At 43.6% G+C, this 21,933-nt stretch overlaps 1 protein-coding gene across 2 annotated transcripts in view; it reads right to left on the reverse strand.

The window, feature by feature from the left end:
* Positions 1-258: 258 nt before the first annotated feature.
* The window catches only part of LOC124186513 (protein patched), a 28,408-nt gene continuing 6,733 nt past the window's right edge, over positions 259-21,933 (reverse strand). Inside the window, exons 3-11 of one of the 2 annotated variants that reach the window (XM_046578290.1) lie at positions 15,516-15,705; positions 14,237-14,306; positions 11,400-11,497; positions 10,968-11,175; positions 5,331-5,738; positions 3,378-5,234; positions 2,704-3,192; positions 2,197-2,320; positions 259-2,075 (exon numbers count right to left, since the gene is read on the reverse strand). In XM_046578290.1, coding sequence (XP_046434246.1) covers positions 1,921-2,075; positions 2,197-2,320; positions 2,704-3,192; positions 3,378-5,234; positions 5,331-5,738; positions 10,968-11,175; positions 11,400-11,497; positions 14,237-14,306; positions 15,516-15,705 — 3,599 coding nt within the window. In that variant the 3' untranslated portion in view covers positions 259-1,920. Of the gene's footprint in view, positions 2,076-2,196; positions 2,321-2,703; positions 3,193-3,377; positions 5,235-5,330; positions 5,739-10,967; positions 11,176-11,399; positions 11,498-11,729; positions 12,135-14,236; positions 14,307-15,515; positions 15,706-21,933 lie in introns of those variants that run through there. The other variant, XM_046578295.1, reaches the window with a different exon arrangement.

Genomic DNA, 21,933 nt, shown 5'->3' on the forward strand with positions numbered 1-21,933 from the left:
CAACTTATTACGTATGGAATAACGACACACAAGACTTATACCTACAGAACTCTATTGGATGCGACTGAAACTGTTCCAACTCTTGAATTTTCAATTTTGATAGGCTAAGGTTACACAGATAAATGCCGATTGCATGCGAGTTCTGGATAAACTCTTTCTAATCATCAGCAATCTTAATACGAATTGTGGTTTTTTGAACCCCGTAACCTGCTACCTTACTAGCAGTGACACGTCACCAGAAAAATTTGGAATTTCCAGTATATTAGTTTATTCAATATGTACAAAAAATGCATTACACAGTATAGAAATAATTGCTCTGGTATTCGTATAAAGAATAACTAGGTTTTGTTTTCTTTTCATAATCAATACATTATAATAATATTAAGTCATGGAGCAGGTATAGTGCTTAAGGGAGGTATGTTGACTATTATCTTTTTATATAAAACTAATAGCGCGTACCACTTAAATCTTTCCTATACAAAACATGGTTAGGTATCGATATTAAGATCATCATACAACTGCCGTTACTGGCTACGCGTTACTTTGCTTTGAAATAAAAAATATATAACCTCATTTTCGTTTCTTACTAATCTATACCATTATCATTACTATATTTTATTATTATTATTATTATTCAATTTTTTTATTCCCCTTTTAATTGATATAACGATAATAACAATAGGAATAGTAATAATGATAATAATAACAACGGAAGATTTCAGTGAAACATTGATACTCGGTTGTTTGATTTTAACCTGCGATAAATATATTACAACTTTTTACACAATTTAATAATAGAGGTATGATTGATTTAACATTATTGTAAGTTTTATTAAATTAGGCCATAGACTTTTTAATTAAAGTAAATGTTGATAATAATAATAATAATAATAATAATAATACGTATAGTGTAGCATAAATAATTGAGTATTTTTACAAGTCACTGTACTTAATAACAATAATAATTATTAGGTTAAGAGATTGTACACGTGCCGTCGTATATCCGTATAATATCCATGTACATTGTACAAATATTTCTCTTATCCATATGGAAAAGAAAAAACTAAAATAAATAATAAATAGGGTTTCAGTTTCACCTCACTTCGCTTAAATTCATTTTATTCTATGCATCAATGCACTTTTGTTGTTCATTACGTCGCACAACGTGAAGCTATTTAATAAATAAAACAGAATTCAATTTTCTACCCCTTTTTTGATCCAGTTGGATAATTTACGGAGAATCAATACTCTGCAATGTCAACAACGGAATCTCAAGCTTATAATTAACTGCATAGTTAGTCCTTCTCTCTTTCTCTATCATGCACACTTTTTTCACTCAAACCGCACGCATCCACGTATCCACACGGTACGAAACGCAGAAAAGCACACACGTTTGTTCTTCTTTTGCCACCACCAAAGTATATACGCAGTGGCGTGATATCTTCTTTTTTTTTTTTTCTTATGTCTCTTTGTAGATTTCATTTCATGATTCTTCATTTTATAACTCGAAAATAATCATCGAAATACTTTGAATTACTTATTAACGCATCGAGAGATAATTAAATGTACCAGATGCACCGAGGACAGCACCGAAAATTCGTACCGCCGTCTAAATTCCAAACTGTTATCACTTAATTTCTTTGTATCAAAACAGTACAACTATTGTGTATTTTGATGACAACTTTATATATACAATTCTGGTACGTCTAACTTGTTCTCGTACTCTTAACGGTAGTAAAAGTTGATCGTTAATCGGTAAGAAGAAGAAATAAAAAAAAAACGACCTAAAAACTGTAATGAAAATTAAGTATTAAAGAGGAACAGGGAGAAGGAAAAAGTTGAAACTAGCCTAGTCAGCCTTGTGTAGGTTTTCGTTCCGCTCTGTACTTTATCAGCAGTTGCCGATTGTCCCGGTACTTGTCAGTGTTTGTACGTGTTCGTCGGGTTCGCATTTGAGTCAGAATCTGGTTCAGAACCGGAAGATTCCCCCCCGTTAACGTTCGTGCTGCAACGCGAACTCCGCCTGCTGCTCGCGACACCGCCGTGTCTGCATTTCTCACCACGGTCCACTCCACCTAAAATTTTATAGAAAACAAATCGTCACTTGCTATAGAATACGGGCTGAAAAGCGAGGGGATAACTCAAAAGCGAATTCAAATAAGCGAAATTAACACAAATCAGGGTTATTACACTTACTGGACAACGGCGTGTGGACTTCGACCTTTATGTTAGCTGTAGCTGTCACCTTAGTTGTGATGTGAGAAGCCGAAGGTACTGGAGACGTTCGACTAGAACCACTCGTGTCGGATCCACCACAGTTCTGTTAGTCAAATAAAAAGGAAAATTCACACGTGTTAGGCATGCGTTAAGATTCTTCGTTCCGCTGGCGTGCTTAAATGAAGGGCAAAGGCTTGAAAATTATTTCCTTGAAATAATCTTCACCGCACAACACTGCAAAATCTGTATCTCTACTTTTCACTCGTGTGCTTTCAAGGGTATTTTCTAGGAGGTATTCAAATCAGCTTATAATTTTCTGGTTAAAATAAAAAGTTGAAAGATTAAAAATAGTGTATTCCAAATTTATCAACCAATGGTTGTCTTTTTTGACTGACGCATCATTTTACGAGCTTTCGCAATTGATTTCCGATTGCAGCTAATCGGCTTTCTGCGTCACGAGATTAAAAATTGATATTCAAACCGTACCTGATTGCCGCACGTCGAAGTCGTCTCGACTTTAAGCTCTGGCTGAACAATGATGCACGATTCCTGAGTACTGTGCCATGAATTTGGTTCCTCAGTGATTGTGGTCAGCGAAGGCTCGGCGTGCAGCCTATTGCTCTCGCTCTTGTGGGGTCGTTTAGGCGGCGCCGGGGGCTTGGTCCGCCTGACAATGGGGGATGCTGGGGGCGTGGGTGTCGATATTCTGTCAGGATGATCGTTGGGTATGACTTCCGGCGATGGACCAACCAGGGAAAGGAGTATGGGGAAGAAGAAGAGTCCGTTCACGAGCCCGATACCAATGAGGCTGACCAGTACCAGGAAAAAGTACCGCACTATGAAGTCAAACTCAGACAGTCCGAGCATCATTACCGCCAATAGCGTCGTGAGAGCACCGTGCACCACTGGAGCATACATGTGTTCCAAGGCCAGTCTGACTCGTCTGTCCCTGCTGCCGATGCTCGTAACGAAACTCTGCAAAAAGTGAAAATAAAGGTTTAACTTTGAAGCAGCGAAACTCGTTGGAACTGATTCGGGTTTCAAGAAATATGAAATTGCATTCAGCCTTTAATTCCAGTATTGAAAATGAGAAGGTCAAGTTCATGTGACCTTACGACAAACGAATCGCGTTTTGGATAAAGAAAGAAAATCATTCTTACCAGACATATGTGAACGGTGAAGTGTACGGCGATACCGACGCTCACGACGAGTAAAACAGCGGGAACGGCGCTTAGTTTTATACCGCAAAGTCCCATGATCCCAAGTAGCTGTAAAACAACCCCAGCCAACGAGGTACCGACGAGAAGAGCGGCCCATAGATTGAGAAGAAGAACTCCAACTACGGCAACGGAAGCGCCGAGGGCAGCGAGAAGCGCTATACCGAGACATCCTCTCAGGCCCATGTACTGTTCCCAATAAAGAAATGGAATCCCGGAGGGAAAATTAGGAAGACCACGTTCCTCGAATTTTCTGCAGAGTTCTCGAACACTGCCGATGAGCTCGGTGATCTGATCGGTGTCCGTGAGTTTGTGAAGGTAAAAAGGCATCTGGGCGTAGGTGAGAGGCATGCTCTTTGGTATCTTGAGCTCGGGGTCGTTTGTGTAGAACCACTGCCTGGGTTCCGGTCTCAAGTTAGCCTGAGAAGCGCCGTAGGCAAAGGCGTCATTCGACGCCCAGGCGCTGAGGTAGTTGTAAAAAGCCCTAGGATTTATAATACCGTCAGAGTCGACAAGTCGCGTTTGATTGATGAGCGTCTTGTCGATCGGGTTGTCAACGTGGCCGGTTTGCACCATCAACTTATACGCCAGGATTGCGTCGTCGCTCGCGTTCTTGAACCACTCCTCCTGAACGACGCACCCTCGGCTGTAGTCGCGGTCGAACGCCGCCTGAAGTCCCTTCAACCAGTCCCTGAAAAGGCCGAGCCAGAACTCCGGGAGTCCACCGTCGTCGTTCTTGATGACATTCTTGACACGCATGAAGGCATCGTGGTACTCGTAGAGGAGCCGCTGATTATTCGGGTACTCAAAGTCGCGTCCGGTCACCGCGTACATGTTGTAAAATCCGAAGTGCTTCGCTTGGGCGGCGAGGAAGCCGTGCTCGTCAGAATTTTGGGGGACGAGGTCGGTCAGCTCGAGTCCATCGTTGACCCTCGTCGCCTGCCAAGCGCTGCCGGCCAGAATACCAGCGAAGAGCATCATCCCGAAGACCTTGGTCGTCGGACGGGTTACGAAAGGTGCGTAATGCCGGGCGGCGAGCTGCGAGAGGCCAAATCCGAGGCAGTCGTCCTTTGAGCAGCCGGTCAGCGAGTCGTCCTCGGTGGGCTGCTTCTCGGCGTCCCCTTTGAGGTCGCCGCCGATCCACGCCTCGTTCCTGTGGCTCCTCGGGCTCAGTATTTGCGTGCAGGTCTCCCGGCGCTCGGGCGGAATCGCCCGCGTCACGGTCTGCTTCGCGGTTCCGCAACCGTTGCCCCTGCAGCCTGCGCTGCCTGGGGAGTAAACCGTGGGCCTTTTCAGGGCCGGAAGGTAACAGCAGAAAATGTCGGAGCGGCCGGACCGACGCCGGCGAAGATCGAGGCTCACCATCGCCGGGAAAATCAGCAGCATCGCGGCGAGGTTGAAGAGGATCAGGATCGCGGCCTGCAGAGAGAAGACCCTCAGAGCCGGTACGGGGATCATCGCCGCGGCGAAAAATGCCGAGACGTTGCTCAGCCCCGTCAGGAGTACAGACAACCCCGTACGTTTCAGCACCATTCCCGTCTGTTCTCCGCTCCGCACCTCGTTAACCGACAACTCCGCGTAGGTATGGGTCAGCAGGAACATGTCGTGAACACCAAGACCCAGCGCCAAGAAAGGCACGATCTGCGTCGTCGCCGCGTTGAATGGGATGCCCAAGAGCGCGCAGAAACCCAGACCCGCTGCGACCACCGTGCACACCAGCATCACACCCGCGATTCCAACCCCCGATTGTGAGCGCACAGGGTCGTTCCACCTCAGGAGAGCCAATCCCGCGTAGAGGACCTGTGAAAATTTTGGAACAAGGTATAAGGATCACTCATCGTTTAGTTTCGTTGACGTCGGAGTTACTCCACGCGGAGATGGTAGAAGAGAACTCACCATTAGCGCGCACCCGATGACGATTTTCACGACCGATATCTCGCTGTACTTTCCAAGAATGTCGTTCATCGTGGTTGTGCTAAAGGCGTAGAGGTTGTAAGGCGCGCTTCCGTTTCCCTTCAGTTGTTTCTTTATTTCGTTGCTGAACGCCCGCTGCCAGGTATCGAGAACGATAGACGCCTTCTCCTGGGACCAATCGATGTGATGAACTCTGTACGTGTTCGCCCAAAACTCGTAGAGTTCCCGCTCTCCCATTAGCTGAACGACGGTCTGCAGTGCTGCGGCCCGCGTAAGGTGACCAGTCTTATTGTGCTTTGCTCCCCCGACTACGAGCTCCTCTGGCCAGTGCATGTACTTCGCTGCAAATCCGTAACAGCCTCCGGTCAGCTCTGCTCCTACGTCTGGTGGCTGATGAAAAAAAAAAAACAACGTCAACGTCGAGCTTTATTTTTGCGAAACGGGTTGTGAGTTATCGCTTAAATTTGGGCAGCAAAGGTGTGCGAAGCTTCTCTGTGTTAACATACTATCAGAATTCTATTCCGAAAGAGGATCAAAGGCGATAAACGTTTTCATTAGTAAACAAAGGGCGGTTCATTAAGGAATTCATGTCATATCTTATTAAGAAAACTGTTTCATGATTTATGCAGCAATCCAATTGGTCGTAAGTGTCACTCTCGCCGGTGTGCTTATATTATACCCTGGCTATATAGGTATAATGTGATGTTTTAACGGCGGAATTGAGAACCTCATAATAAACTTTCGAGGACTATATAGGTAGCTATATTACCTACCGATTCGTATACCAGGTATAGGAGGGTAATATACAGGTATAGTTGGGTCGGGTTGGGTCCGTGAAAATGACGAAACGGCGACTGCGGTGGTCGCGGAGGTAAGCCATGGAATGGGGAGAGAACCGGAGAGGGAAGAGACCTCACAGCGCGCTTTTATGGGCCCGTTATATACATATACCTACATGGTCCATTTCTCGTCGGACGGATCGGACCGGATGATAATATTAGGTACCCTCGATTCAACAAATTTTCACTAGATTCATATTTGTGGAAATGCGAATCCGCACGCGCAAATATCCGGGACCAATTCGGCGAATTGTCCGTATTGGTCTTCGCTCTATTATCGAACGATCCATATTAATTTCTGTTCTTCCACAAAGATCGATCTTTATCTTGAAACTCGTTTTCGACGGCGCACGGTGTTCATCTTTTTAAACACTTTCCGCTTATAAGTTTCCAGCAATTGCGTTACCTCGTAAGCACAAGATAATGAAATTACCTTTATTCTAACTTTTGTCAACACTCGTAAAAACAAAAAGAGCGGAAACTGATTCTACTTCTAAACTCAAATACGATAATGCAATTTCTAGGCAGGATAAGTTACCATCTTGTCACTATTTCACGTAAATTACGGAGTGCCGATTTCATCCGTAAATGCGGATAGTGTTTTGTCCGCTTGAGAAAATACGAGACGATGATATTATTAATCCTTCCCTTAGAAACCAATCTATCCAAGTTTGTTTCGGTATAGTGTCCATATGAAAATAAATAATACAAATTTATTGACTTTGCAACGTTAACGTAGCGATATATTCTTGTAGAAAAAAAAATAAATAAAAATAAAAAAAAACAGAAAACTTGCTACAATCTACCGATATTCCGCAAATTCCAAATTTTCGAAACAAGGATTTCAAGAGAGATAAAAATTAAAAATCACGTTCCATCACGTTTCTCGTTATTTTTCGAGCCACCCTTTATCTGTCCGAACATTGTTATACACAGATCGCGTATGTATACCTAACACATACCAAAGCTATGCCTTCATTCTATACATGAACTTATAAACGCACATTCTTAGAACTGTATGGTTAAAATGTACCTACCCCATGCGCACGTAATAAAGTACCGCGAGGCTACTTTTGACCTTGCATACTCCCTCCGTCGAGATCGGAGCCAGCATATTACAACCTCCGTCTCGTCGCGTGAAACAAGACGCATGCCGCAAGACGCAAGCCGCAAAACGCAAGACGCGAGATCACCGCGTTGCGTTGCGGCGTCTCCCGGTCGGAACGGAAGAGATGCCCGAGTGAGCGCCCGCACACGCACACTTACACGCGACACCCGCATGCCGAGGTTGGGGCCGGGGCCACCCACGATTATCCCACCGTGATTATCGTACGCGGTGGGCCTCCGTCATCCCCCCCCCCCCCTCCCCTCCCCTCACCCTCAACGGCCCGTCGCAATCTCTTTTTCTTTTCCTCACAGTCTCTCCGCATAACGTAGGTGTATGTACGCAGGTATATATGTGTGTGTATGCAACGCGTAGAGATACATGCGTAATCGTATTGCCGCGCGACGGCAACGGCACACATGATTATAAACATTGTACGCAAGTTATGTACGGACACGACGGATGTATCGGGTACATGTATGTAAACGAATTAAAGCTTTACCAAACACTGCGCGTATACGTACAATATTATATGTGTGTATATCGTGTGTACATTGGCATAGGCATGCATTCGTCCGTTAACCTCGAATACCAGTTGTATTATAACACCTATGCTTTGCTGTGTATATACTCGCGAAAAATGTGTTGAAGTGAAAAACAAGCGAAATGGATAAAAAGAGGAGAGAGAATTTAAAAAGAAAAAAACAAAATGGGAAATAATAAGAAAAACACCGTCGTGGATTATATACGCAAATAAACCGCGACTCGTGCGCGTTTACGTGTTTGTAGCGCGATCGCTTCTATGATCGAAATTATATCTGTATTATATGTGGATGTGTGTGTGCGCGCGGGCTTTTCTTGCGCGACCTTCGCGGGTGAGAGGACGGGTACCAATAACCGCAGTGTGCGCGAAACGCCGATGCGATTATACGTGTACAAATGTCCCGGTATCTATACATAGGTTGAACTTGGCTCTCGCGATTTTTATAACTGTTTAGACGAAATTTTTACATCTTTATTTTTGGCCGCGTTTTTTGAACAATCTTAAAATCGAATGGGTATCGCATGAAATTGGAAAAAAAAAACAAAAAAAATTTAATTGAACGACAAAGATGATACAACGAGCAGCAGCTATCTTTGCGTAACGTAAGTACGAGAAAGGGCCTGCAGTGTGTTGGTCGGTTTTTAAAGAACCGCTGCTGCACTGCTGAACTGTTAAGGAATGCCGCGTCACGTTTTCTGACCGCCTCGCTGGGCCCCGTCTGCAGACTAGGTATACTTTCACCCTTCTCTCTTTCTCTCTGTATTCTCTTTTCATCTCCGGGCTCCTTGCATGTCGCTTCGCTGCTAAGACGAGAGGATTAACACTTCACGTGGAAGAAAAACATGCCAAATGAATTGGGTATTAACCCAAACCCTGACAGTTCCGCGGTCTCCGTATGCTTCGAGGTGTACAGGCTGATTCAAATTTGATAGAAACTTGTCTTTTTTTTTTTTTATTCCAGGGTAGGAAAATTCTTCGTACATACATTTATTCAAACTCTCAGGAAATGAAAAATTAACTGCTTTCCGTGTTACCGTACACGACCTGCGACTAAATCTAATCTCGCATAAAATTTAGACCGTTTACTTAAGAATCTTCGATTCGATCGGAACATTTTTTCAACACTTCATGCTTCTCTTTCAACCCTTTAAATAACCGATTTGAGATTGTAAAAAAATGACCCATCGTTAAATTTTAAAACCCGTACCTTGGCTAATTTTGTAAATATTCTTCAAATACCCGTCATCTCCGTTTTCTAATGTAAAAATTTTGGGAACAGTCGTTTAAAATAAATTTTAGTCTCGGTATAAAAAACTTTGCATAGCGTTAGTAAACGCAAACCGCAAACAATAAAAAAAAAAAAAATCCTATCAAAACAGTACGGCCCGAAAATAAAGAAACGGTCTAAAACATCTTTGGAAATAGGTTGTAGAATTTGTTGTTCGAATTGAGAAGGAAGGTGTTAAAAAGTCACACTTACATACGTATGCATGTAAAATTCCTTGCGCAGGAAAGTATTATATTACGTACGTATATAATTAATTCCCAAGAAATGATTTATATTCCAAAATTCACCCGGCACACCTGAGAATCGCCATCACGTAATACGCATAAAAGAAATAAATACATAACCAATAGATCAGAGGCGGAGGTGCATGTACGACAAAAGCGCAACAATGAACGACGCCCGGTGCGGGACCACCGGAGCAGATTGCCGAGGCATTCACGGGCTGCATGCGGAATATCGACGGCATTTACCGTCCGTCGAAGAGACGGTCGCCGATGGGCCCTGGTGTTGGTGGCCGGGCCCAGGTATCATTGTAGCAACAATAGGCGGTAAGTGGTATGACGCGCGTCTGTCGGCGTAATGTTATTTTATCGTTCTCCCCGGTGCATGCTCGGCTCCTCACACGCAACCTCGCATACGCATTGCCTGATCACCGCTGACGGACCGAAGGAAATATCAACCGAAAATCCCGCCGCCGTATGCGCATGCGGTATGTATAATGCATAAACGTCGTTGTTGCTTCACGTTACGGAGTCGGCTAATGAATGAATCTTCTTTTATCTTGTATGATTGTTTTGTACTTCTCTTTCTTTTTTTCTTTCTTCTTTACAACAAACGTAGTCGCATCATCGAAGAACCGATCGGACTCGAAAGTACCGAAGGTGAAGAAGCAATGCGAACGCGATAGAACATTGAATTGTCATTTCTCGCTGGGATATCTTGTTTTTTTTTTTTTCTCAAACTAGAAGAGAAATTTCGTATGCAAAGAATAAGCGATTTGAATTGTTAGCGGGAATTTACAGATATTAAGTATTATTGTACGTGCCCTTTTTTAACGCCAATGGTCCGTGACGTTGTATAATTAATAATTAAATTCGTTGTTGCATAATTATTTTCTATTTTATTGACAAACGATTAACGAATCTTAGACAAACAATTGTTAGATACTTGAGATTCGCGCAAACATCTTCATACTAGTTTATTTCACACAATTCGAATATTAGATCCTATGGAAACTATAAAGCTATATAAAATGGTAAGAAATCTTTCTTCCGAATGATCATATAAAGACGTGTCGACAGATTTACGGAGTTTAAATTTCCTCCCAACACAAAATGAGCGGGTTTTTTTTTCTATGGGTGAAAAATCGCGTCACATGAGCACAGGCGTATAAAATGAATTGAGTTAAATTCTTAAGATGACGCCAACGACTGATTATCTTCGACGTATAAATTGTACACACGTACCCACGTCATTCGACAGATGAACAACGTGCAGAGTATGGCCGTAGTGTTTAAGTATCGTCGATTGATTTCCTCCTCTTCGGGACAGCAGCTCCGACAAGTTTGGTTATCGGTTAGGAATATAAAGCGGGTCGTTTAAAATTCTACAGACGTCGTCAGATACGTATTTCGGGTCGTTATAAATGTAAGTTAAGTATTCCCCGGCGGTTATCTTCCGCGCTTAGCTCTTCGTCGGAATAATTGATCAGAACTGTAAATTAATCAGTCCGACGAGAGAGGGAGAATCGTCGCTTCGCAACTATAAACTGATAAGGCTGTTAAATATATTTACATCTCAACGGTGATCGGGACCTTTTTATAAATATCGGGGTTAAACCTACCTGTTGTGACTTTTTGTTCGGGGCAGTTTCGGGACAGTCCTTGTCCGTGGGGTCGAGACACGGTTTGCTCTGGTACCCGTTCGTTATCCCTGACCGTTTCATGTAGTCCTCGAGAGTCTTGAAGGAGAATACGAACGGAAGTTTTTTCATCTGTTCCAGCATCTCGGTGGGGTTTAAATGCGTCCATTGAACCACGGTTTTAGTGTGCCTGTTCAAATGCCAAGTTACGTGTGAGTTCGATCCTTGCAATTCACTTGTTAGAATTTCTCATGAAGGAATCACATTTAATTTCACTCCATATACAGTATAATTTATTCGTTCAATTCAAACGTCTTTGTTCGGATCATTCGTTCACTCGCAACGTTCTTTCTCACAACTCAAGTTCAAGTTTAAATTTAATTCTCAACGTACGAAGAAAAAAAAAAAACTTACGGTATGTGAACTGGATACTCCGGACCAAGGAGTTTGCTACCTTCCCAAAAACAGTCCAAGGGCGTGATTATTGCGCACGGTATGATGTGCTCGAATATCTGAAAAATTCAAGAAGCCGGTTGAATTGTTGGGTCCGGTTACAGAAATTGCGAAAAATATTTCCTCTCTCTCTCTCTCTCTCTCTCTCTCTTTAAATCCCAAGGCGACCTCGCCTCCTCTCTTGCGCAGGGTCCGTTTATAGTTGAGGAGGCAGAAACTAACACGCGGTTAGGTATAATATACTTGTATAGAGGATCGCGGAGAAACGAGCTTTCTTAGAATAGGACGAACCTTGCGCCCTACTTCGCCTCGCCTTCTGTCCTTATATTCCCCTCTCCCTTCCTTCCTCATCTACCTTTAGTCCTTCGGCAACAAAATCACTCCGTATAGTTTTCTCCTCTCTTGTCTTCTCTTTCTACACCTCATCCCGCCCTTTTCCTTTCCCCTTCCCCCAACTTGCGCAGGAAAGATTATAGCAGATTAAGTTTCCTACTTCTCGGAAGAATTTTAAACAGCGGTAGAGATTCGAAGAGGTCTGCATCCTCCCTTCTTCACTTCTTTCCCTTCCGCCTCAGTCCTGACCTCTTCCAGAACAGTGCGGAATAATTAAGGCGATAAATTGTGCTATCCGGATGTCAAATGAATGTCAGGCTTGTACACGGTTTTTCTTCATTGTTATTTACTTTAGAATTGAGAGAGATGAGAAAGACCTAGGTTGGCAGGCCAGACTAAACACAGAAATAGAAAAACAATCTTCGTAGAAAAAAAGGAATGGAAATTATTTACCTAAAAATGGCAAGAATATTTAGATATGAATGCATACAAAAACATGTCTTGCTTTTACAGAGAGTCGAAAAACGAAAGGAGCAAGGAAATCGAAATGGATAGAAAAAGGATGAAATGAATCCAACCTCACAATTGGTAAATGGAAAAAGTCCCTTAAAACTGACCGAATCGCTCCGCTCGTTGAAAAAATCGAAGGCGTGTAACGTATTAACTGCATACTTCAGAGCACAAGTAGGTATTTGCTTTCCGATGTCCGACAGCAGTATCAAGTATAAAATGATTACCGGTAGGGGTAGAAGATAATTGGATGGGTAGGTTTGAAGATGGTGGGCGCGTGCGCGCACGCAACCGGATTTTACAGTAGCCTGCGAGATATGCAGATTGTGGTCGCGGGGCAACGTCATATTTCCTGCAGATACCGGTTGCCGTACGAAGCTGCTCGTCGTCGTCGTCAAGGATACTTTGCTCGTACCCATTAATAACGCACAATACAATACGAGTCCATTGGATAACGAACGGCTCGATTCTTTCTCGTTCCATATTACTTTACCCGGATTTTCCCGATCAGTGGTCCACCGCTTGTAATTTGAGCACGAGAAATCGGTGGTTTAAAATCTTCCATAATTCCACTCAACGACCAAAACATCCATACACGTTATGCCGTCGAAGTGGGAGTGATCGTAGTCGATCAGAACTGCCGGAGTAGCGGTTGCGGGTTGGACGAATAAGTTGTATTCGACGTAAATAGATGGTTGACGAAGACCTGCACGGACGTACTGTAACATCCTCGAGTATTCTCTCAGAGTGTGTATACCTGCTGCGGCACGTTGCACCGACATACGCAACCATAATCTACTCTATACTCGTATAATATTATACAAGCACGGGACGTAATCGGTCGGCATCGGCATCGGCATCGGCATCGGCAGCTCAACGGGCTGCGATACTACCCGAAGGGCATTTATTGCGCTCGCATTTGCGTACGTAACGACGAGGGTCCGCGCCGACGACCCGAAGAAGACCACACGCCGCGACGACCCGGTGTAAGAGGACATTGGTTGAAGAGGTGATGGGTGGCGGTAGGGAGCGAGGGGGATGGGGATGGAGATGGGCACAGGAAGAGAACCCGCGGCCGGTGCCTGCGCCAAAGACGAGGAGGAAGACGAGGAAGACGGAGCCAGGCGCACCCCGTCATTATGCGAGGCTAATTGCCTCGCCGCTTATTTAGTAGTGGCTGGCTGCTCGTTCGTTCCTTCGTCCGCTGGTCGTCTTGCCGCCGCCGCCGCCGTCAGACTCTCTCTGCCCCCTTTCTCTTCCATGCCCTTCTCTTCCCGTCTCTTCATCGCCGTGCCGCGAACCACTTGATGGGCTTACACAGACCCCACCATAATGCGTATTATACCCTATATGTCTTGTACCTTCGGGCTACGATATACCGATCGTAAATCGTCTGTCCCAGACGTATTTACAGTCTATATAGATATCCCGCTTGTGTCTACATACGTAAGATATGTCGTACATTTTTATGAACGCTTCGGTGTGTTTGGGTTAGAACGTGCAGATTAAACCGTTGAGCGTGCACTTCGAGCGGATTTGGTTATTGATTCATTTTGGCATGGTTTTTGTGTTCAACGAATCTCGTAATGTGCGTACGTATCATGAGACGTTATGTTTTGACAATGTGACATTGAATTGCGCAAAATTTCTTCTTATACCCAACTTACTCTCGACTTTTGTAGGCAGGCTTTTGACTATTTTCTGAAAATCTTTCTTTTTTTTTTACGCTCCTCCGATCAAAAAATCATCTTGATTGATGTGAAACGTTTTTCAATCGTGTTTTGCAATTTGTTCAAACATTTTTTAAATCCTTTGGGAAATCATTGAAATCCCTGTAGAGTATCCGTCAAATAATAAAAATATTGTTTTTTTTTTACGTTTATTCGTTGCTGAGAATTTCATAATTTTACGCACATCGACGTAGTACGATTATAAGCGTAGATAAAATTACATACCTGGTCGACAAAGTGCATATCGTAATTGGGCACGCTCGGCGCGTAGCACATGTCTTTCAGGCGCCAGGACCTAGAAACAAAGAATATAACGTGAGGCTAGACTACACGCATCTAAATCTCATGCGTTGTTACATGTTATAAATTGCGTGCGATCTGTTTTTCTTTTTTAGTCTGGTAGCCGGTTTTTGGTTGGAAATTATCAAATTTTCTGAACCAATTAGTATCCCTCGAAAAGTAATTTTTGGTAATAGGTCGATTAGAAGTGTTGTTTATCTTTTTTTCTTCTCGCTTTTATCGTACAGAAAATTATTTCAAGCTCATTGCGTATGGATAGCAAAAATAATCTCGACGATATTCCGTAATTGCGCATCCGTATAAACAAAATTCTTAATTCTCTCTAACTTGGAGAAAGAAAGAAAAAAAAAATTATAATATCGTAGCGTTTAGAAACACGAAAACTAATTTCAACAGTGTATTTTTCTACATATATCATTCTAATTGTAATGATCTATGATAGTTAGGATTGTTTTTTTGTTTTTTTTTTCTTTTAAAATTTGTCCAGTTTATTGTCTTTACATGAAAGAAGTTTCATGCTTTAGGCAAATCCCGTATGAACTCTGGGGTTGAGCTATGCGAGCGCACAGCGTAGCAACGCCGTTAATTCTTATGGTGGAGTTGTTGCTAATTAAGTATGCATACAGGTGTGGATGGCACAAACGAAGATATGATCTTTCTGGCAACTTATACACACACACACCAGTGCATTATGAAAGTTATGTAACGTTTACCGGTGTGTAAGTATACCTTCTATGCAATATACGCGACACATATTCGAAGGGGGTGAAGATGTTGTATATTCGGGATTCATCCGCATCCACGGGCATAGTGTACAACTTTTAAAAATGCATCTCAGTACTCCATCGCTCGACGCTCGAGAATGCTCGTTGGGTTGTTGGCCAACCAGGATGTGGATTTTTTTTATTGCTTTTATTTAGTTTCACTTTATACTATTCAATTTCTTTCTTATCTCTCTGTACTCGTATGTCGAGCGAAAAGAAAGAAGAAGAATCGAAAATTTATCCGTATGTTACGCTAAATTACAAAAATAAAAAAATTGAACAGAAAACAGGAGAAAAGATGTTATAATAATATTAATAATATTAATAATTGCATCACGTGAAACGTAAGGTGTACATTTTGAAAGAAATTAAGTCTTGACACTAACGAAACGGAAATAACTATAGGACGGTACAAGAAAGGGGAAAAAAAGGAAACTTACGTATCGAACAACTGGACGGTGACTTGAGTCGCGGCTCTGAGGGCGGTCAAATGTTCCTTCAGAGCACTCGAATGTAGGATATTTGCTCCCGCGTGCTTCGGGGTCTGGATCACGAGCTGATGCGTCGAGGCTGCAGCCTCGCCGAGAGCCTTGCTCGCGTACTGGACCTCTTTCTCCAGCCTTCCACCCGCTGCAAAGTAAAAGCGAGCCAAAAAGTTTTATTGCAAATTGTGTGCAGAGGATAACTGAGACTGGGTAAATCACCATTTTTATAATACTTCGGGGGTTTTCCCTTCGTTAAAAATAATAGGATATTTGTAAAAATTTTATACGTATCATATAGTCGTAGGTAGAAGAAACACATTATTGACTCTTCTGCTGTTTCGTCTTTTCATGTGCATTATTAACATCAAAAACAACTTTTACGTATCGACTGCAAATGAGGTTAAAACTCGTATCGGTTTTTTTTTTTTTTTTTTCCTTTCGGTCTTGGAATTTAATGTCCTTCTAAGTCTTCAATTTTACTGATAAATCGATATTATTTGATTCGAATATCCGGTTCAACATCAAAATTTCAGGTTTTTTCCAGCGATAATTATACGAAATTAACCGCTTTTATAATTCCAAAAACAATAATTGAACCCACATTGAATGGGTGTACCAGCAAAAATGACCTTTTCTGCCGCGAGGCTTCGGGATTAGGTGGTACGGAATATACCCTTTATTTTCTTCAAATCATCAGTAATAACCGTACGGTTTATGTTTGAACCTATATTGTACGCGATATGTCGTAAAGGGACGTTTGTCTGGCTTTTGGCTCTTGTGGTTGTTGGGCCCCTAGGGCCCCTGGGCCACCCAGAGGGTACCGGAGCCGCCGTTCTTTGGGTCGTTCCCAGCTTTCCCCGATTCCTAGTTGTACTGTAAGTACGACGGACATGTTGCGGGTGGCGAGTGCGAATGGACCAATTTTTACGAAATTTGTTCCACTGTTCGATCTTCATTCAACTTTTCATTACAACTGTTTGTATAGATTTTGAGGAACAAGTTCAAAGTCGAGATTGGATCCCTGAATTTTTTTGCAAAGTATAAAAATCTCAACATTGTCAAAATTTCTTATCATTTCGAAAACAACGGTAATAACAGCGATTACTTGTAAATAATAAAATTATCGCAGTCATTTTAAGTCAATCGATAACTTTTCCCGTTCACTTCTTCGTAGCATCTTACTTCTTTTCTTTCTTCATTAAATTCCAAATAAAATTTCCACGATTTTTTCATCAACTATCTTTTCGTTCTCTTTTCCGAATTGTTTATCGTTGACGGTACAACACCAGCAAAAAAAGTAACAACAATATTAACAATCGTTGTTGTTTCTCGAAAAATTTCCACCCACCCCAATTACCATTTACGATTTCTTCATCCCTTGCCGCAATGCCGTGGTCCTTGTCGATTTTTCATCCTTCTAAGATTGCGGCAGACCGGCAACTGCTGCAGCTTGTGCATGCATGCCGCTAATAGGTAGGTGAAGGAACGTGGCCGCGGCGCTCTGCGCGTAGACGGGCAGCGGAAGAGACGGCAGTGAGATGAAGGGGAAGGGTGGCGGAGGGGGGTGGGGGGAGGTTAAGGGAGGGGGTGTCTAGATGAATGGAGGTGGATGGCGGGGAGAGGGGAGGGGGCGTCGCGCGGGAGGTCGCGGCCACGCCGCGCGCCATTGACCGCTTGGCGGTCCAGCACGAAGCGCGTCGCCAGGATCAATTCCGAACCGTTTTCCGCGTTTAACCCTCAGACCCCCTATGGTCCCGATTTTATCGCTTTTCACGTACTTTAATTTCCGTTTCTGAATTTTGTACGACGAAGGTGTGTAAAGTTGTTCGCCATTTAGATTCTTGGCGATGAACCCGTACGCCGATGATGAATTTGCCAATTTTCGAGTAACGGAAGATCGTAAATTATTTTTCTTGCTTTTCTTGATTGCGCAAAAATTTGTAAAATTAATTTTTTCAACCGCACGCTAATTCTCGAAAGCTTGAATTTGACGATTGCGCCTGCGCGGATACGTATTTTTTTTTTTTTTTTTTTTATGCGATATTTCGATAAGGTGCAATTTTAAAAACTGTCGATGCTTCGCGAGAGCTTCATATTTCTTTTTGTACACTTTATTGCAGAGACGTACAGGAAATATCGTATACTTAATCAAATTATCAATTACAGAACTCCTTTAATACGAAGAGTACTGTGAACGTAAATATAAACAGTAAATGAATGAATATAAGATGGCAATCAATCGAAAGAAACTCTAGAAATATCATGTAACTAATACTAGTCCTCGACAGTGTATTATGTACAGTATCAAGCAGAATGTGCTAGACAAAACATTACATATAAAGAGATTCGCAGAGTTTATCGAACATAAAAACATGCGCTGTCGTTAAACGCATCGACGGTAAAAAAAATAAATTCGCAATTAACGATCTGTAATAAAATGTAATCCAAAACATGCAAATTCCACATCGTGATTTCTTCCGCGTCACGATAGCCAAGAAACACGTGTGTCTAAAGTATATCTTGCGGACCGATGCCCGCGGGACGGTTAGTAGCAGAGAGAAGTAAAATCGAAGCCGTCTTGCTGTTATTCGGACTACCGGTCGTCGATCGGGAGAATTGGCCGACGTAGTACGACGTTTACGTTACACGCAAAGTTGCGGAGCGCACGCGTCGCCGCTGTCGAACGTCGTACGCAAAACACCATCTAGTAAGGAATGGGATAAGCCGCGGTTTCCGCAGCGTCCAACGAATGCGCGCAAGCACGGATCATCCGCAATGGTGGTTCGTACGGACTTGGCTGAAACGACGATGACGATGACGGGGGCCGAGGACGGAGATGCGGTACCTACAACCACAACGCGGCGTCGCGTCGAGCGAGACGAAAAGAGAGACGGAAAGGAAGAGAGAGAGAGTGAGAGAGCGACGGCGGGGCGACGGTCCGGCGGGCAGGGGAGAGGCAGACCCCCGACGCTGGCCGCGGGCCACCCACGGAGACCATTCACCGGAACCGAGCCCCGTCCAGTTCAGTGGTTTTCATTTCGAAGCTTTCCGTACCCCGTCGGAATGTCGGCAGGGAGGTAGAAGGAAGAAAGAAAAAGAAGAAGCAGAAGGAGGTACGAGGCCTACTCCTCGGTTCCCCGAAAAGTGAGAAACCAAGACACCGGGCTTCGGGGATCCTCGGTTTTTAATCCAAGACTCCGATTCATAGGTGTTGAAACGTCCGCGCAGCACCGAGGATCTAGTTGTTGATCATACCGCGTCGGTAAGGTCGACTAGGAAAGAAGTACCGGGCCTCACCTACGCGTGTCGATTACCAAGGGTACTTCGGATCTCACTTTTGCCAATCGTTGATCGAGCGGTGTTCGCGTAAGATGTGCAAAAAAAGATTCGAGCCTGGATACTTGCTTCCTCGGGCTCCCGGGGTGCTCTTTCGAGGGGATGAGATCCTCTGTTGGAACAGCCGCGTTCGTTGGTCCCGTGGTCCGTCTGTCTGTCCGCTCGCTCATCGGCGCAACAACAACAACAGCAACAATAACAACAACAACGGATTCCCTCCCGGTGGGTCCTCGGACGCTCTCCGTCTTCGTCTCCGGTCTCTCCGTCTGGGCCCGAGGCTCTCTTTCATCCTCGTCGGAACCTCTCGCTCAAATGCGCTCAAAGGCATGGGGGCCTAATGAAGATGTAAGCAGTCGACCCGCATGCGCCGTCGTGCCTTCTTCCTTCGTCCTCCGTGGCCCCGGTCCTCGGGACCGAGCGACGCTCATATTTGACCAAAGTCAATGTAGCGGGTGTCTGATTACTCCTCATTTCCACTTTCCTGACTCGTTCGGAGTGCGAAATTCGCCTCGTCACGCGAGACGGATATTCAAGTCAGATTTCAACACTCTACGCTAGAGAAGTGGGAAATATGGAATATATTGACTCTTGAAGGGGTTTCAAATATTCTAAACCCCATTGGGGTATTCGTGGAATGTAAACCCATCCGTTGAATTTTCTCCTTTCATTCCAACGTCAGGCGAAAGTTGCGAACTAATCGAAGAAAATTATAAATCTAAGATTTCCTAGTCCAAAGGTCTGTAATAATCTTCTTTTCCAACTTCCATTTCTCATCACAGCGAGGTTTGTAATCATTGTTTAGTGTACCTAATTAAGCCAAAATGAGTATACATACTGTATTACACTACACATTTAGATTATCATTGTTTGATAACAATGACGATAGTAATTAAATATTATTACAATTATCATCGAGAGCATGTTTCGGGTCACCAATTCAATCGATAATCGAGCGGGTCGTGAGGTTAAATAAAATTGCGAACCTTGAATGTGTATAATCTACCAAGATCACTTTTACTTTCGCGTAATTCGCGTTCGCGTTGCTCGCGCTTTGATCAGTAGCTCTCACTTTCGCGACGAAATTCGCAGCCGCGACGGTCACGGCTGAACCGGTGATCCTCAATAAACCGTTACTTGTCGTATTACGAAGATAACGAAATGCGGAATGATTATGCTTCCGCAAGGTTGCGGATCTATGACACGCTTATCCGTGTACAAAGTATTTATATACATCTATGTGCATGGATTTATAAATAGAGGAATTCAAGGTGCCGTGCGGTCGAATTCCACTGTTTGAATATTCCAGTGTGATATTGGTGAAGTGAAGAGCAATGTGAAAATGTAAGTATATAATACATTTCTCTTTTGACATTCATGAATCCTAAATTTTTGAAAAAATAACCAATTGAACGATTTAATTTTACTTCGCTCATTGTGGATGGACGTACTTTTTGATGAAAATCACATATTCTGACACAAAATGACCTACCGATTTTTTTCTTTCTATTATTATTATAGCCGTGATACCGTAAATTCCTCAATATAAGTGATTATTCTAGCAATATGTACCCGAACTCCGACACTCCAGGGAACTTGACACGCTGGAATGAGTGATACTTGTCCCTTACTAAGTTCAGACTGCAGCGGGACTATAATACAATATCTGTAGGTGTGCGTGCGCATTCGTTGCAGGGCCTCCATGCCTACATTCCGACATATTTTACAGCTGTGAAGCGGGTTGAACCGGATGAATCATCTCCGAGGGTGTCTCGGAGCTTTCTTCGGGATGACCCTGTATCATATTATCTTATACCGCGTCTCAAATCCGTACCTACGCTCAAACTAAGCATACAATTCAATGCTCTGGTATGCGTATCCTCTTACACCACGGCAGACGATGATACGATCGGAACAGATACAGGATTTTCATGTTTCATCACAAGTCCCACTGACCCCGTAAGGTTCGTCATCGTGTCGTTTTTGAAGGACCAACCCCATTCTGCATATCGTGGCTTTTGTCATCTTGCCAACTTTGTTCGAAAGTTGGCCAATTCCTGGGAGCTCGAGTAACTCCAGTAACTTCAGTGCGGTTCGTTCACACTTTTCGAAGAACTCGGAGCCTTGACTCGCATATGCGGATGCAGCACTCTACTCCGGGAGAGATATCATCCATCCGTGCAGCGCCGTGTCGTGTCGTTGACATCTCAATGTTTTCGAAACCGGACTGCATCCACTCAACGTCGTTCACCCCGCAGTCAGTGCGTTTCCTTGGGCCCCGCTTCGATTTCGTTTTAGAAAGAACAAAATAAATTAGTGCAAGGCCTGACCTGACCAACTTGGCGAAATTTTCGGTCGACGTTATTCGGAGGATATCGCGCATGCGAGAACACCCTTCAGACCTTCTTAAACAGTTTCCGGTTATGGCATACCGGCTACTACCAGTTCGTTGCTGCATCTTGCTATATAAGTTTTCTTGGAATCCTTGGAGTTCACTCCTTCTCTACACTGGAGGTATAAATTACAATAAGTAGACCCGTAGACTACCGGGGAGAAGGTACTGTAACCCATAACTGGATGCCCGCACCTATCGTTCAATCTTTGCCTCACGGATATCCGGTATGAGAGGCTATATAGGCGAAGCGATCCAAGCTGCGTGCAGCACGTATTGCATCTGGACCTTGTCTGCAACTGTCGGCGACGCGACAGGCTACCAATTTCGACATCAAAAGAGAATCGAGGTTCACTTTATCCTGGTTTATTTATTACCGATTCAACATTCGTTGGACCAAAGTTAGTTTGGACTTGTAGGTAAGGTTATCGGTATCCGATGCTTCAACGGCGTTTCAAGAATGTCAAACGATCAGAGAGAATTTTGTGAAATCGCGGATTGGTTCCACAGCTGCGTATACATTCGTGGACAAACCTACGGATATCAAAAAAGCTTCGTGCCGGTTTTGAAGGCTGGATAAGCGGTTGAGGTGATGGGAGGGTAACAACCTCTTGCCTGCACCTTAAACGCAAAATAATTTCCCGTTAT

This window comes from Neodiprion fabricii, chromosome 1 (assembly GCF_021155785.1).
Source record: "Neodiprion fabricii isolate iyNeoFabr1 chromosome 1, iyNeoFabr1.1, whole genome shotgun sequence".
In the NCBI taxonomy this organism is placed as follows: domain Eukaryota; kingdom Metazoa; phylum Arthropoda; class Insecta; order Hymenoptera; family Diprionidae; genus Neodiprion; species Neodiprion fabricii.